Source organism: Exophiala bonariae (assembly GCF_035927105.1).
Source record: "Exophiala bonariae strain CCFEE 5792 chromosome Unknown scaffold_1, whole genome shotgun sequence".
NCBI classification, from domain to species: Eukaryota; Fungi; Ascomycota; class Eurotiomycetes; order Chaetothyriales; family Herpotrichiellaceae; genus Exophiala; species Exophiala bonariae.
Genome location: NW_027042476.1, coordinates 148,039 through 163,357, shown reverse-complemented (window position 1 = coordinate 163,357; position 15,319 = coordinate 148,039). Strand labels below are relative to the sequence as shown.

The 15,319-nt window shown below is 49.0% G+C and overlaps 8 protein-coding genes across 8 annotated transcripts; 5 read left to right on the top strand and 3 right to left on the bottom strand.

Annotated features, from left to right (window-relative positions):
- Positions 1–385: 385 nt before the first annotated feature.
- On the top strand, positions 386–1,291 carry LTR84_000062 (uncharacterized protein; the record flags this gene model as incomplete). The annotated part of the gene is made up of 1 exon (XM_064843693.1): positions 386–1,291. The coding sequence occupies one exon, from the start codon at positions 386–388 to the stop codon at positions 1,289–1,291; it is 906 nt and encodes a 301-aa protein (XP_064711553.1).
- A 733-nt stretch (positions 1,292–2,024) lies between these two features.
- On the top strand, positions 2,025–2,552 carry LTR84_000061 (uncharacterized protein; the record flags this gene model as incomplete). The annotated part of the gene is made up of 3 exons (XM_064843692.1): positions 2,025–2,214; positions 2,286–2,393; positions 2,488–2,552. The coding sequence occupies 3 exons, from the start codon at positions 2,025–2,027 to the stop codon at positions 2,550–2,552; spliced, it is 363 nt and encodes a 120-aa protein (XP_064711552.1).
- A 1,226-nt stretch (positions 2,553–3,778) lies between these two features.
- LTR84_000060 (uncharacterized protein) lies at positions 3,779–4,840 on the top strand (the record flags this gene model as incomplete). Its single annotated transcript, XM_064843691.1, has 1 exon — positions 3,779–4,840. One exon carries the CDS (start codon positions 3,779–3,781, stop codon positions 4,838–4,840), a length of 1,062 nt encoding a protein of 353 aa, XP_064711551.1.
- Positions 4,841–5,538: 698 nt separating this feature from the next.
- On the top strand, positions 5,539–6,422 carry LTR84_000059 (uncharacterized protein; the record flags this gene model as incomplete). Its single annotated transcript, XM_064843690.1, has 2 exons — positions 5,539–5,613; positions 5,826–6,422. The coding sequence occupies 2 exons, from the start codon at positions 5,539–5,541 to the stop codon at positions 6,420–6,422; spliced, it is 672 nt and encodes a 223-aa protein (XP_064711550.1).
- Positions 6,423–6,736: 314 nt separating this feature from the next.
- LTR84_000058 (uncharacterized protein) lies at positions 6,737–8,044 on the bottom strand (the record flags this gene model as incomplete). The annotated part of the gene is made up of 2 exons (XM_064843689.1): positions 6,737–7,792; positions 7,946–8,044. The coding sequence occupies 2 exons, from the start codon at positions 8,042–8,044 to the stop codon at positions 6,737–6,739; spliced, it is 1,155 nt and encodes a 384-aa protein (XP_064711549.1).
- A 656-nt stretch (positions 8,045–8,700) lies between these two features.
- On the bottom strand, positions 8,701–10,083 carry LTR84_000057 (uncharacterized protein; the record flags this gene model as incomplete). The annotated part of the gene is made up of 2 exons (XM_064843688.1): positions 8,701–9,749; positions 9,804–10,083. 2 exons carry the CDS (start codon positions 10,081–10,083, stop codon positions 8,701–8,703), a joined length of 1,329 nt encoding a protein of 442 aa, XP_064711548.1.
- An 839-nt stretch (positions 10,084–10,922) lies between these two features.
- Positions 10,923–12,035, bottom strand: LTR84_000056 (uncharacterized protein; the record flags this gene model as incomplete). The annotated part of the gene is made up of 1 exon (XM_064843687.1): positions 10,923–12,035. The coding sequence occupies one exon, from the start codon at positions 12,033–12,035 to the stop codon at positions 10,923–10,925; it is 1,113 nt and encodes a 370-aa protein (XP_064711547.1).
- A 1,376-nt stretch (positions 12,036–13,411) lies between these two features.
- On the top strand, positions 13,412–14,000 carry LTR84_000055 (uncharacterized protein; the record flags this gene model as incomplete). Its single annotated transcript, XM_064843686.1, has 2 exons — positions 13,412–13,826; positions 13,885–14,000. 2 exons carry the CDS (start codon positions 13,412–13,414, stop codon positions 13,998–14,000), a joined length of 531 nt encoding a protein of 176 aa, XP_064711546.1.
- Between the last annotated feature and the right edge of the window lie 1,319 nt (positions 14,001–15,319).

Here is a 15,319-nt window from a genome sequence, read left to right as displayed (position 1 = left end):
CAAGTGCGGTTCTCACAGCTGTAGAAAGACGTGTCACAAACCTGGAGAGTGTGAAGATGCACATCAGCATTGTCAACAGGAGTGCGGGAAAGCAAAAAAGACGTGCGGTCATCCGTGCGAACAGCCTTGTCATGCTCCATCTACGTGCAAAGAGGACAAGGCGTGCCCATTCAAGGATATCATAACTTGTGATTGCCAGCGCAAGAAGGAAGAAGTCCGCTGTAACTCGAGAGCCAATGTACCTGAGCCATCAGGTAGACAGACTTCACTCAAGTGCGATGAAGAGTGCGCCAGACTCGAAAGAAATCGAAATTTGGCACGGGCTCTGCACATCCCCGACGACCATGTCAGCGAACACATTCCCTACTCGACAGCCACGTTGCAGATGTATCTTGAAGATATTGTGTGGTCTCACAGGCAGGAAGAGATTCTGAGACTTTTTGCTGCCGATAACGATGAAAAGAGACATCGATTTGCTCCAATGAAAAATCGGCAAAGAGCCTTCATCCACAGCCTTGCGGAAGATTTTGGATTTGATGGAGAAAGTCTGGATCCTGAACCACATCGACATGTACTTTTGTTCAAAACACCCAAGTTTGTGTCGGCGCCGATGAAGACCTTGGCACAGGCAGTCAGGATCAAGCGCGCGCAACTCAACATTGTAGCTCCAATCCACTCATCCACGGTAGAAGCCAAGCCAGCAGACGAGGTCAAGTATGACTATAATGGTCTGCTTCTTACCAATGTGAAATTCGGATTGACAGAGGATGAGGTGAAGCCTTTGGTCAAGAAGTCAGCCGCATCTATCGACTTTGACATAATCTTCTTATCCAACGACGATGGTGTTGGGTTGCTGCCATCAAGGTCTTGGGAAACACCCGAGCAGTTGACAACATCGCTGACTGGCCTACAGCCATTGATTGCCAGCGAAATGGCCAAGCATCACATTGCATCAACAACCACTCTGTGTCAGTTCGATCTGTCTGGTGTTGAGCCTCGAGTGGTTCACGTGCAGGGGAAAGCCAGCAGCAGCTTTGCTAATGGTTGGTCTCAGGTTGCAGCCAAGAGAGCAATACCTATGCAAGCACCTCAGGTGAAACCCGTTGGGCAACGACCGATCTACACAGTATTGGGGAGTCGACTAGCGGAGGCGAAGAAAAGGAAGCAGGAAAATGAAGATAGACTTCGGAAGCAAGCGCTCAAAGAAGAAGTCATAGACGACTGGGAGAATGAGGCCGAGCAGGAGGAACAAGAAGAAGCCGCGCTGGGGAGTAGCGCCCAAGGGCTATGATGTGCCGGAGGATTCTCCCGGCTTTGTCCAGATAGAGTTCCAGTACTACAGGTGTACGAGGTACCGAGGGCAGGCTAGAAGTGAGACAAAGGACGCAGCAACATTCAGCTTCAATGGTAACGGAGTGAACGAATGATCGCCCGGCAGATGGCGTGTGGTTTTGCAGCTAGTTAGTTAGTAATACTGCACTGGCTGTCTAGCAGGTGGGAATCAGGTGCTTTGCTACGGATCGTCCCAGCTGAAAATAAGCAAGTTCGGAGCACATGGCACCGCATTGCACATCGATTTATCCGAGGCTTGGCCCACGTCAACTTGTGCCCCTCACTTGTGGTCTCCATCTTGACGTCGTGAATGGCTCCAGTCTGAGGAACCTGTTTCGTTTGTGTCTGTCGTGACAGCTCGACATTCAAGCTCGTGTCAAGGTTCAGTCCATTCATGCTCAGCTGTGATGGTAATGCAGACTACCTAGGTAGGTTCCTGGATCCAAGCCACAATGTACTCCCTGCTTGCCCTGTTTGCCCTGTGTCTCTTCACCCGTGAGCCCCTCGCTCCTACCCATTTTGACAATTTAAGAAAGGGTCTTCATCCTGCCGGTGTTGTCTTCTCTTGATAGTTTTTGTTCCACCTCAATACCCATCTCAATCACCATCCTGAAACTTGTCTTCTCGTAGATTCTTTCATCTTTACAGCCTTTGAACCGTCTCCTTGAATCAAATCACCCTTCCCTTATACAATGGATCAACTCAAGGGCGCACTCGGCAGCTTTGGTGGCGGCAACAACCAAAACCAAGGACAGCAACAACAAGGAGGCCAACAGAGCAGCTCTGGTGGCGGTGGCTTCCTTGATGGCATCGGTAACAAACTGAACGCTGCTGCTGGCGGTGGTCCGGAGAGTGAGAAGAACGAGGACTATCTTGACAAGGGTGAGTTATCAATTTGGGATCGGAGACTTGATATCATTGAAAATCCTGCTAATGGATTGATAATCTTCAAGGTGTCGACTTTGTCCAGGAGAAATTCTTGGGTCAAGGCCCACAGAACAACGAGAGTGCTGCTGAGCAAGCCAAGGACGAGCAAATCAGTGACTTCATCCGTGGTCAATGTAAGTACAAGCCTTGCTCCTGTCGAGGATCAATATTCCGATTCTCTTTGCAATTTGAATTATGGGACTGACAGTTCTCTTTCTCTCTCTGCAGACAAAACCCAGACTGGCAAGGACTTCTTCGTCAAGGACAAAGACACCACTTTCTCTAAGGATTAGGAGGGTAAATCCACTCGTTCTCACAACACCCCCGAATATATCAACGTGCAAGAGCTCTGGTATATTGGCAGCGTGAGGCGTTGCGCCGATGCATACACACACATGGCATGAGATGAAACTTCTCCCTATCAATGGTGCGCTGCAGAATGCAGGCATCAAAATCCGATAGCTTTACTAGCTTTCTATGAATAATGAATATCGCTTGAAAGAGATGCCATATTGACTGTCTTTTCCCTGCTGCTGATGCACAGCACATGACAGCGATCTGGTCACTGTGGTTGCATCGAGAATTCTGTTGAAAGTTATACGATCACTAGAGGGCTCTTCCGGTATCCATGACCGATTTGAGCTCGGTGCTGCAATAAACAGGCAAACTTCGAAGCAATTGAGAGGTGATGTGACTTCTTTTGCGTGGAAATTTCTGACAGGCAACCAGACAACATTGTTGCAAATTGCATTATCCCAATATCCCACAAACCAACGTCCAGACCCATTCCGAAACTCTCAATCATTATTGAGAAATTCATTCCGAAATCCCTAATTCCTAGGTGAAAGCGGCTCACCCACTCGTATTCGCAATGCGATCACGAAGTGTCCAAGCAAAATGTTTCTGCGGTGCAGACTTGGCTTTGAGGGCAAAGCGATTCCTGATTGATCGGAATTTGGTCTGCCTGGATAACTCCCCCTCTGCTCCCTAACCTGTCGACAGCCACAGACTACATTGTATCGTTCGATGACATGCTAATATCTCAATAGTTTGAAGCTTTCTTTCTTCTCAAGGCTTCGTATCTGGGATGATGAGTTCAACATTATTCAGCATGGCTAGGCGGTCGCCATTGGCATCGTCTTGGGTGCGTGACTAAGGCTGTCAGTGGTGTTTACAGTTACACTCGCGTTGATATTGCTTCCTATGGTGACGTGGAGGACGTCGTTGGCATGCATGCCAGTGGTATGGCGTCCTGCACGCGAAACTCGACAATCATCACGTTCGTGGGTATATAAGACGGAATGGAATCGATGGAGGTGCACTGATACTTCTACAAGTTCAAAACGAAACAGAACACATCATTTCAGAGAAGGTCAGATTACTCAATAACGAAGATAACACATCTGTCAAACCAAGTCTCTCCTATCAGGAACTGAAGTAATTGGCATACGGTCTTGCCCCACTGCTTCCCTCCACAGGTACACTTTCTTGCCAACCCAACAACTCAAACGACCACACAATGGCCGTCCCATCAACCCAGCGTGCCCTCCTCATCACCGAGATCGGCCAACCACTGACTATAGTAACCGACCGACCAATCCCTCAACCGGGCCCCAACCAAATCCAAATAAAAGTCAGCATCGCGGGTCCTAACCCACACGACCAACTCTCCCGTGACATCGGGCTTTTCGTGGAAGACGCAATCCCGGCGGCAATCACCAACGACGTCGTCGGCACCGTCACGGCACTAGGCTCCAATGTGACGACCTTCTCAATCGGCGACCAAGTCTTCGGCCAATCCAGCTTCGAGAAAGACAGCCCCCAGAACGGATCCCAAGAATACTGCGTGCTCGACAGCGCATTCACAGCCAAGATTCCCGCAGGCGTATCAGCCGATGAAGCCGCCACATTGCCGGTGAATGCGAGCACCAGCGCCATCTCGCTTTTCGACGGCGCTAACCTCGCCATCCCGGCGCCGTGGACACCCGCAGCGACGACGTTCGACTACGCCGCACAGTCGCTCCTGATCATCGGCGGGGGCACGTCGTGCGGGAAATTCGGCGTGCAGCTCGCGGCGCTCGCGGGGATCGGGACGATAGTGGTCGTCGGCGGGCCTGAAGCCGAACTGCGGTCCTATGGCGCGACACACGTCCTCTCACGCCACCTGACCTACGAGGACACACTGGCGCAGATCCGTGCAATCGTCCACGACGACTTGCTGTATGCGTACGACACGGCGAATCCACCCGAGGGGCAGATCCTCGCGATCAATGCGCTGAGTTCATCGGCGCGCGGACGCTTCGCGAGGCTGCTGCCTATTGGGCCGGTCGATGAGTCCAAGATCGATGCGGGGGTCAAGGAGGTCGGGTTTGAGTTGTGCGATGTCCATGGGAGCTGTCACGGTCATGGGGAATTGACTGCTGGGTTTTGGGAGAGGTTGCCTGGCTGGTTGAGCGAGGGCAAGATCCGGCCTGGGAGGTTTGAGATCGATGACGGTGGTCTGGATGCTGATAGGTGGAATAAGTTGCTCGATCGGTATAGGGATTATGAGCCTGTTATCAAGACTCATTTCCATTTTTGAAGTGGTGTTTGGTCTTGTCCATCCTGGGTCAGGGAGGGTAATCTGTGGAGCAGTGTCCAATGTGACTTGGCAGGTAGAGGTACAAGAGTGTTAGTTTGAGCTTAGTGAGATGTATCTTACATGTTGTCTTATCCTTCATCATATCCGAATCTGTAGTCTCCAACCAAATGGCCCTGTCAAGATGTCGTACAACATGGCAAGGCTGCCGCCAGGAGTGGAGGAAACCCGGTGCGCAAGGCTGAAGAGGGGAGACAACTCCACCACAATGGGCCCTCGCTTCTATTTAAGCCTCGGTTCAGAGCAGATTGCAGCATTACCGACGTCACTTGCGTGTCACTTTCCGCCGGACCAGCTCCTCCTTCCACGGCACTATCAGTAGTGAAGATCATGTAGACAAGCGCTACCGGGTTTTGTATCTCGACTTATGAAGTCTTTCCTTACCGTGAATATCCAAGCAATACGCGTTGCTATCAAACCATTATCTTAGGTTTGAAGGGGTCGCCAAGTGCGCATAGCGGTCGTCTGAAGCTGGATTACTGAACATCCTTCGACAATCTACACGCCGTAGTTTGTGTTCGAGGCGCGCGCTGTCATCATATTGCGCCATCGCCTGCGAAGTCGATTGGACAACTCGAAACCGAGGGGTCCTTGAATGATTGATTAAGGTCTACTGTACTTTTGACGACGAGGGGTTCGTGATGGCGCCACCCAAGATCACGTTGTATGTCGACATTGTCAGCCCCTTTGCCTATATGGGGTATTATATGTTGAGGGTGAGTTGAACTTTGTTCCTTCTTAGCTTCTTTGAACCGCGTTGAACTCTTCTGTCCATTTGCTGGTATGAAATCTTGCTCTGTTCTGGTGTCAAGCCCAGGGAGATCCATTATTGCCTACCTGGATTCTACATCGCGGTCATCACGCCCGATTGATCTTCTGATCATGTCAAGAGAATTATCAGAGCTAACATGATACTCAACGATGTCAGAACTCTCCGATTTTCAAGTCCGTGGAAATCACATATGTGCCGATCCTCCTGGGCGGACTGATGAAAGCGTGCGGCAACCGTGCACCGCTAGAAATTCGCAACAAGGACAAGTGGATAAATGTGGAACGTCTAAGGTGGGCTCGTCAATTTGGCATCCCCATGTCACTGAATAGCCCAGCCGGCTTCCCCAGACCAACGCTCCATCTCCAGCGATTTTTGACTGGGTTGAACATGTCTCACCCGGAATTACTCCCCACGGCGCTCGACGCGCTGTATGCGGCTCTGTGGACCGAGCCGAATGAGTCCGCGCTCCCGGATCCGAAGGTATTCGCTCAAGTGCTGGGCAAGATGCTCCCTGAGGAAGTGGTGCGAGAGGGGATCGAGAAGATGGGGTCGGAGATTGTGAAGAAGGAGTTGTTGGCCCGGTCGAATGAGGCATTCGAGGTTGGTGCTTTTGGTCTACCGTGGTTTCAATGTACGGATACCAAGGGCAGGACGGAAGGCTTCTGGGGTTTCGATCATCTGGGCCAGGTCGTTAGGTTCCTTGGCTTGGATGGGACTCTAGATCCAAAAGGAGAGTTGAGGGCCGTGTTGTGATGTTGCGCCATAAGGGAGGTAATGAGCCTTATTCATTGACCTATCTTTTAATGCTATATTGTTCACATCGAGGCATGATATAAACTACACTCGTAAGTCATCTGTCTTGGCCAGTCGAATAGAAGTAGTGATCCAGCTTAGGGATGGAATTGACTTGGTTCTCTCATGCCTTCCAGTAGGCTGGCATTTCGTCACTGCCGTGGTTATGCATGCCGCTCAGCTTCCTTTTGTTTACCACTAATCAACAACGAAGTCTCTTGAACCCGAGGCTGAGCATCCCTTTCCAGCCTCAATCTAGCCTCAAAGTGCATTCTTCAACCTATTTTCTCAACCTTCAGTATTGCCTTTTCTTCCTTACCCCCTTCGCCCTCGAGCGCCATGAAATCACCACGCTCCAACCGTCTGATCCATTTATTCGATTCACCTCGAGCCAGAATAAATGTGAGTCGTGCACTTGCTTGTTCCATTGCTTTGAACGCTGTCCCTGGTAGAGGGGTGTATGTCCATCGACCGAATGCCCAATTCAGAACATAGAGACTCTGGCCTTCAGAATCTACGGCAATGCTCGGTTTGCTGTCCCCCGTCGAATCCGGTGGAGGTCTGGATGACAAGATGAGACCCTTGATGCGGTAGACCTCGTCCTTTGGTGCGCCAAGAAGCAGATCCTCAAAGGACTCTAGGACGACGCCTTGCGGCGCTTTAGACGTGTCTGCGTTATGAAGTACCACGCTCAGGACTTCAACCTCATCTTGATGGTGGTCATCATGATGGTCATCATGATCATTTTGCGTGTGCGGGTGGTCGTGCTCTTTGCCGTGCTCTTCGTTGATCTCAATCGCACCTCTCAAACCCTGCGCCCGTACCATGGCCCCGTCAATGCCCATGACCACCTCGACATCAACCCAGCCCTTCTGACTCTTCACCCAAGCGACTTGCACCTCCAGATCACCTAATCTATCCAGTGCATCCTCAAACTTCCTTTCATCAACCAATTCCCACTTATTGAAGACCACCAGATCGGTATACTTGGCTTGCATCTTTGCCGTGACGCTCGTATCATCATAGCCCTTCCAGTTCTCAACGTCGATGACACTGATGACGCCATCGAGCGTGAAAGTCCCAGGATTTTCCCTCGCCACACGGTTCACTTCCATGGCCAGCGTGGCGGGGAACGCAGACCCGGACGTTTCGATGATAATTCTACTGGGATCGACCGACTCGCGGAGTTGGAAAAGTGCGTCGCCCAGTTGGCCAACTAGGTTACAACAGATACATCCGTTGAGTAGCTCTCGCACACCAGATATCGATGCTGATCCAGCTAGTTGGGAGTCAACAGCGAGGTCCCCGAATTCATTTTTGAGAAGTGCGAGCTGGTAGAAGAGTCAGTGTTTGACTGCAAGATTGATGTCCGCACTTGAAAGATTCAAGTCCATCATTGTCGTGGGTGAAGCGTTGGTGCTCGGATTGTTGAACCGTAACCAGCCACAAAAAAGCCAGAGTTGGAAATTCGGTGCTTGACTTACTTTGTATGTCTTCGGTAGCTGGGGAATTAAATTCAGAATCAATGTTGTCTTGCCACTTCCTAGGAAACCGGTTATGATGGTCACTGGCGTTGGTGCCATGTTTCTTGGAACCCCAGGACAGCGTCGAACTTCTTTCTATCGAGGTGATTTGACCAGGCAATGAGAGATAGAAAACAAATCTAAGGCGTGAAGAAGATAAATGGGGAGTCTATGAGAACTAAGAACAAGGAAAACGAACGTCGAAGATGCCCTGGAAGGCTCGTTGATATTCGTTGGGTGACGAAGTTTAATATCTAAGCGAAGTGAAAATAGTTGGAGAAAGAGATGTCCAAAAACTATCCACCGCATTGACATGTTTGACTCCATCATGTGATCTGAACACTCACAGCCTTGTCGAATCCCCTTTAAATTGGTAGGAGATCAGGGAGAGGAGGAGGTCTCTGATTGTGCTACGAATAAAACAAAGACGCTCACTTGGAGATACGGACAGAATCGCCAGCGGCTTTACTTCTCCTTCGGGAATGTTTTTGACAGGATCAGACCGGAGTTTCAAATGGATAATATAGCCATTTGAGAATATCGAATTGAAATCGACCCTTTGCAGAGAAAGGGGATAGATGTGTGTTGAAAAGCCTATCTAGGAAACCATGGGAAAATGACCGTGTGACAACAGAATAATAGAAAATCCTCCTTGCTTGAGCGACCAATATCGTGCGTGTAAATAGCTCGATTTGTCGACGCTCCTTTGTATGGTCTCATATGGAGATTTTGCCAGCACCTCCGTAGCCCAACAATGCTGAGGCGCCAGGCTCGCTCGAAATGTAGATGACTTCGTGATCGTCACGGAAGCCGTTGAACCTTGTAGCTGAGCATCTGGTATATGCTCCCATATTGTCGAAGTACAGCCAATCACCCACGCCGAGAGTTCCAGGCAGATAGTGTCGGTCAGTGATGACGTCGATTCCATCACATGTAGGACCCCAGATTGAATATTCGACGGGTGTATCGTTCGTGGATTCGGCAGAGAGTATCTGTGGGATGGGACGTTGATGATCGAAGATGATATTTGAGAAGTTTCCGTAGACTCCATCATTCAGGTAGAGCATGTACCCTCGCTGACCCGGGATTTCGCTTGCAACTTCGCGCCGTGCGATCACATTTGTAGCCAACGTGAAGGCGTTCGAAGCATAGTATCGGCCCGGCTCTCCAATTATTCGCACATGAGAAGGAATATACTCATCAATAGCTTCATTCAGATTGGTTGCAAACATTTCAAACGTCTCGTCGACAAACCCACCGCCAACATCGAGTAACTTGAGATCGTAACCATATTCGGCAGCCCGGTCGAACACGTGGCGTGCATCTTTGACGGCTTTCCCGAAAGAATCCGGGTCGCTTGCTCCAGATCCAATGTGGAAACTCACTCCAGTGATGTTCAACTCCAGCTCTTTTGCCAAAGCGAGCAAATCTTCCGCCTCGTCCAGAGTTGCGCCGTATTTAGAGCTCAAACGACACAAACTTGTCGAGTCCTCCGTCAAAATTCGGAGTACCAATTCTGCATCTGGGAAGCAAGCCTTGATCTTATGCAGTTCATCGGTGTTATCGAAAGTCATCTGATGCACACCAAATTTTCTAGCATGGCGGAGATAAGACTTGGTCTTGCAGGGTTGAGCATAAATGATACGGCTCGGGCACACACCGAGTTCGAGAACCATGTCAATTTCTGCTCTAGATGCACAATCGAAGCCAGTGCCCAGACTTGCCAGCAGACGAAGAACTTCCTTGTCCGGATTGCATTTAACGGCTAGTCGTGATCAGTTTCACTCCCGGACTCAGAGCTTCAGGGATGTAAACTCACCGTAGAAGGGCTTGACTCTGTCAAGATTCATTTTCCACCTCAGATGCTGACGGTACACCTCACCAAGATCGGCGACGTAGAAAGCATCTTCCTCACCCGGTTCACATGTATCGGTGTTGATACGAGCCACTTGTTCCTGAAGCACTTTCTGGATAAGAGCCTTTGAGGCAAAGCCAGTCACATCAGATTCGAAGCCATGATTGTTATCGAAAAGATCGATTTTACTGTCATTCAAAATTGTAGTTTCTTTGTAATCAATGTTGATAGCAGAAGGGGCCATAACCATGCAAGAGAGTTTAGCGATAGATCAGTTGATTAAGAAGCCCAAATCGGTGTTAGGGAGGTTTGCGGGACTCTGCTCCGATCTGACGTTGGCTTTGCCTCAGCGACTCCCCCTCCTGAAGAGGAAGAACCTCAAGTGACGACCTATGCGGCAGCTGATGTTGGTTAGATTGAATGATGGGGATCTCAAACTGAAAGCACGAGATCGGGATTGATTTTTTGAACTGTAGCAGGAGGTGGACGAGTGTTGAGAATGTGTCTGTGTTTAAGAGAGGATGCAGTTTGATGGCGAAGGCAAAAAGATGTTGAAGCCGTGTTATCGGGTGCCTTTGGTCGGCCAAAGGCGGAGAGTAGAGTTATCCAATAATTGCAACACCTGTAGTAGATGTAGATGGAATGTTGTTTTTAGTTTGTTGGAGGTGAAGTGAGGTTGATTGAGGTATGTGAGAGAAAGATCGAATTGTGGTTTCGATAGGAAAATTATGGCTGAACGACAAGGTGGGGGGCAAGGGCAGAATCGGGACCCATCAAAAAGTCTCTGGTAGGTGAAATCGATGAATCAAATTCCCAGTCGCCTTGATGTTGAGGGAATTGGTGATTCAGCGCTAAGCCACAAAGACCGTCACTCTCCCGCAGATTCATCCCTGGCGTCTCTGATCCAGCTGAAAAGAGCTTTGTGTGTGTGTGTGCGTGTGTGCACGTGACGTGCTTGCCCAGGCGTGTAAGCCCTAGGTGGCGGAGATTCGAATTGCATATAGGGTCATTCTCCATGTCTTGCTACCATCTAAGTTTTTAGGTAGCTCGAACAAAGGAGCAATGCCCTGTCGTGGAAGGCCTTCACGTTGTTCCTATAGATAATTTGTAGGTGTAAAATTCTGCAGTTGGTATATCAGGATCGTGGTCGGTATTTTGGTGGGGAAGCGGGATATTGATGCTTTCTAGCACCTTAAACTGAGTCTGTTGCATTCGTTCGAAGAAGATTGTGTCGGCTTCATGTCGCCGCTTAAAGCCGACTAATATCAACACGTGGGGGGCACGTAGAGCCAGTTGTCTCAAAGTCTTTACCAAGTGTAGACTGCTTTCTGGATTGTAGATGCAGTCCGAAACCAAAATGAGATCGAAATTCGCATTGGAGCTATCATCAAGGCCTGTTTCCCAGTCCAAGTTTTGTGCCTGGATAGTAGACCCAGCTGCAAGTGAAGCAAGCCGGATGTTGCTCCCCAAAATCTCCTGAGCATCTTCGAGGTCGGTAAGAAGCATGTCACACTTGACAAGCTGAGCAAATGCAACGCCAACAATGCCACAACCCGCACCCAGCTCAAGTACCTTCAAGCGCCTTACCTTGGTGTTTTTCATCACTTCAGATATAGCTGATGTTCCGACAGTAGAAGATTGTGACATTGCTTTGTCGAAGTAGATCAGAAAGCCTAAACTCGCATCCCTGGACAAGTCAGCGGGATTATATTTGCTCGCGAAGATATTCACAAACCAAATATGGCGGGCAATGCTATCACCAGTCTCTTCCGTCATCCTAACACAGGACTTATTACCTAGCCATAGTCGTCGCTCCACGACTGGCTCAGTCCGCTGTTTGTCAGACAAGGAGAATTCAACACTCCAAACATCAAGGATTTGGGGGATATGCAGTGCTTTCAAAGTATCGGTCGTTTCCTTGGTGGTCACATGTAACAGAGCAGGTCTCGAAAGATACTTGCTGGGGCACTGCACGGTGAATTTCAGGGCACGGGAAGTTGCCTTCCACTCCAATGAAGTGGCACACAAGGTATCATGTGGGTAGTTGGCTTCTACAACTTCGACATGAAGGGAAACGTCTGCAGGATACAGAGCGTCCCCCAAGTCTGTCGTGACCGCGATCACCGCTGAAACATCAATCGCCTTCTTGCTAGTAGCAGTCTGCGGGGTTCGCAGAAGGCGGATATAGTGTACCATTCTTCAGGAATTTTTTTCATGAGATTGGACACTGGAATTGCGAGAGTCCTCGAGAAGAGAAGAGGGAGAGTTTGCTATGGATGTCAAGTTGCTTCTGTGAAACGAATTTAGCCGCTAAGCCTGAATAGAGCGCTTGCCAAGACTACGTTAGTATTAGTTGCTTGAAGCGCATTCTGAAGATATTCCTCCAACACACCCAATTATCAGTTGTCCAAGCCTTGCTGTGCTGGAATTTCCTGCTCGGTCTACCGGTGCATGTGCCTGTCCTCGCAATCAGACTTCTTCATTCGACTTTGGATAGTCAACTTGCTTCATAAAGAACTGCCCAGGTCAAATCTAAAATCTGCCAGCGAACACCTGTACCCACGGGGTACTGCTCAGATGCTATTTCGGGCTGTCTATTCATGGTTTGATGCTGGAAACTATCACTATGAATGAATCAAGAAAGACTTAGACTAACAAAACAGAGCTGCAAAATTAACGATGATCTTGCCTGGAAGAGACATCCCGCTAGTCCTTAGTCATGCTCCGCGCTCGTTCAATCTCATCCCAGAAGGTCTACTACATTATCTGGAGTTTCTCATAAATAGCGACTAGACTGAACACTGTTGCGGGCAAATTTCAATCCTGCAAATGCAGTGCAATTAATCAGTAGCCCCAACAAATCTGTGGATAGAATACGCATTGAGGTACAGCTCATTCACAGAGCATGTCCCGCTTCACCTTATCAGTATCTCTAGGCGTCCCAGGCACCCGGCTCCGCACCGCGCATGGCTGCTTGACCAGGGTATGAATCTCAAAGACCTGTGCTACTGATACAGTGATAGCGCTGAGGTCATTACAGCGTACTTCCTTGAAAATCTCCAAGGTTGCTTTGGGATAGATCCCGATTTGGCAACAACTGTCGAATAAGAAGCATGCATTTTACGCTAGCAAAGTTAGGTTGCAGTTTGGCCCTTCCATTTCTAAGTACGGGTATGAGCAGGGTACGTGATCTGCAACTGCAGGGTGCATCCAGGAGCGAAATGATTGTGCTTTGAGGATGCTCCTCCCATCAGCTCCTGAAATGATACACTTGCTGAGGACTTTGCCATGGACGAATATAGCATCTCTCGTGGCAAATGAAAATCTGTTCAGGAGGATGATTATTGATCCCAGATGCTTTCGCTCCGTGGGCTAAGCAATGAAGGTTTGCCTTACCCTGCGTCCATTCTACAGGCACTACATCTGGGAGTGGAAAGATATAAGAGCGGCCAAGAAGTCCAAGTCGACTAAAAAGTCCTTACAGCAACGAACCATTTTCGCAGACTTGGCACCTTGTTTTCCATTGCAACTGTTTGCTACATCTTATCCACACGTTTTCACAACTCTTGATCATGGAGCATGTCCAACAGGGTTTCCACGTTCTCGAACATGGTCTCCACGAACTAGAGGAAGGCTTTGAAGAGTGGGAGCAGGACCAGGATCAGGATCATCATGGTGATGAAGAGGACGATGACGAATACGGCCATGGTCAACACGGTGAACATGGTGAACATGGTGAACATGGTGAACACGGTGGTCAAGGTGAACACGGTGATGATTATGATGATTATGATGATGGCGAGCATGGTGGACACGGTGATGATGATCAGGGCTGGAATGATGGTTCAGACCTCCAGAAACATGGCCAGAACCATAATCAATGCCAATCACACGATCCACATAACGAAGGTCAGCATGGCAATCCAAATGCACAGCATGGCGACGGTGAAGATGAGGATTGGGACGATCAAGGAGGTTATGGATCTCGTGAGTACAATTCTAGCTCTACTATGTATGTGCTGGGTAAGACTGACAAAACATGTAGATGGAAATGAATATGGTGGGCACGAGCATAATCACCAGGGCCATGATGGCAATGGCGAGCATGGTGGACAAGGAATGCACGGCCGACACGCGATGCAGATTGGGCAGGAATGCTAAAAGAGCTCATTATCCAGCACAGCTTCATAGTACGAAGCCTTGCATGAGGTTGTGCCCATTGGAGGCTTGCGCAAACTTCTCAGCTGGGTTGGGAATTTATGGACAGAGTTAGTTTACGATCGTTCTTGCATTCGTGCTATTGAATGAATTGATGGACATGCCCAAATGCTTCTATGCCAGGGCCAGGCTATTTGCTTCACAACTATAGATACTTTGAAGTGCATACTCTGACGTGTCCTTGGACAAATTTCAGCAACAATGTCGCCAAACGTGAGCCGAGTAAGTCTTCTCTTGTGACTTGCTTGTTTAGAGACTACAAATCCAAAGTTTAGATCAAAGGTTGATATATCCAGAAGTGGACAGAGAGATCACGAGGAGAACTCGAATTCAGCGGAGCAATTCGCTGGAAAATATAGCATACCAACGCCTTCTGAAGCAGAACTGGTGCCAGGTCCAAAATCGCGAAGATCCTTCTCTCTTCACTGGAACTTGAAGGACCATCCACTTGAATTCATAATAAGCAGCTCAGCGGAAAAATCCATTCAGGCTTGTTCATCTACAAAGCCTCTCAAGAAAGATTGTACCGTGAACGTGTTTGTGAGTGCATCTAGACGAATTCCTTACTTGAATGGCACAGCCGGCTGGTTGGGAGGCTTGCTCTACGACAGCTGGCTAATGCGCATCATTGCGGCCTCACTAGTCCTGCGTGAGGGTTTCCTGGCCAGTCTCTGTTAAGGCTTGCCAAGTTCAAAATAGTGTGCGCTCTACATTGAATCTACGGAAGGCGCTGTCATTAGTAACGGAAGTCCTCAACGCCGAATGATATCGATCAAACAGTTCCAGTGTCAATTGGCCAGGTCAAATTAAGCTTATCCACCATCGGGATGCAGCTGATTACAGCAATAGCCGTCCAATAAGTATGGATCGATCGATGGTGCTGATGGCCCCCTGTGATAGCAGAGTGGGTCACATGTCACAAAGCCTTTCGCCCTTTGCTCCTCCACACTGGCACTAATGCGACCTCCCAGCCCAAATTAGCATTGACTATACTTACAAACATAGATTTTCATGGCTACAAGGAACTGTCGTATTTGGTGCTGTGCCAAATTAGGTGACATGAGCCTCGATGGACGCCTAGCTAAGACTAAGTCTGAGTTGTTCGAATTTCCATTTAACAGTTCCATGTGGGTTGCTCAGTGGTGTTCTGGCTTCTCCAGATCCACTACTATTTCCATTGTGTCCCGTTATTTCACTATTGCATCAGCTTTCCAACTTCGATCCATTGCCAATAACATTCATTCATCGTCTACTGAAAACCA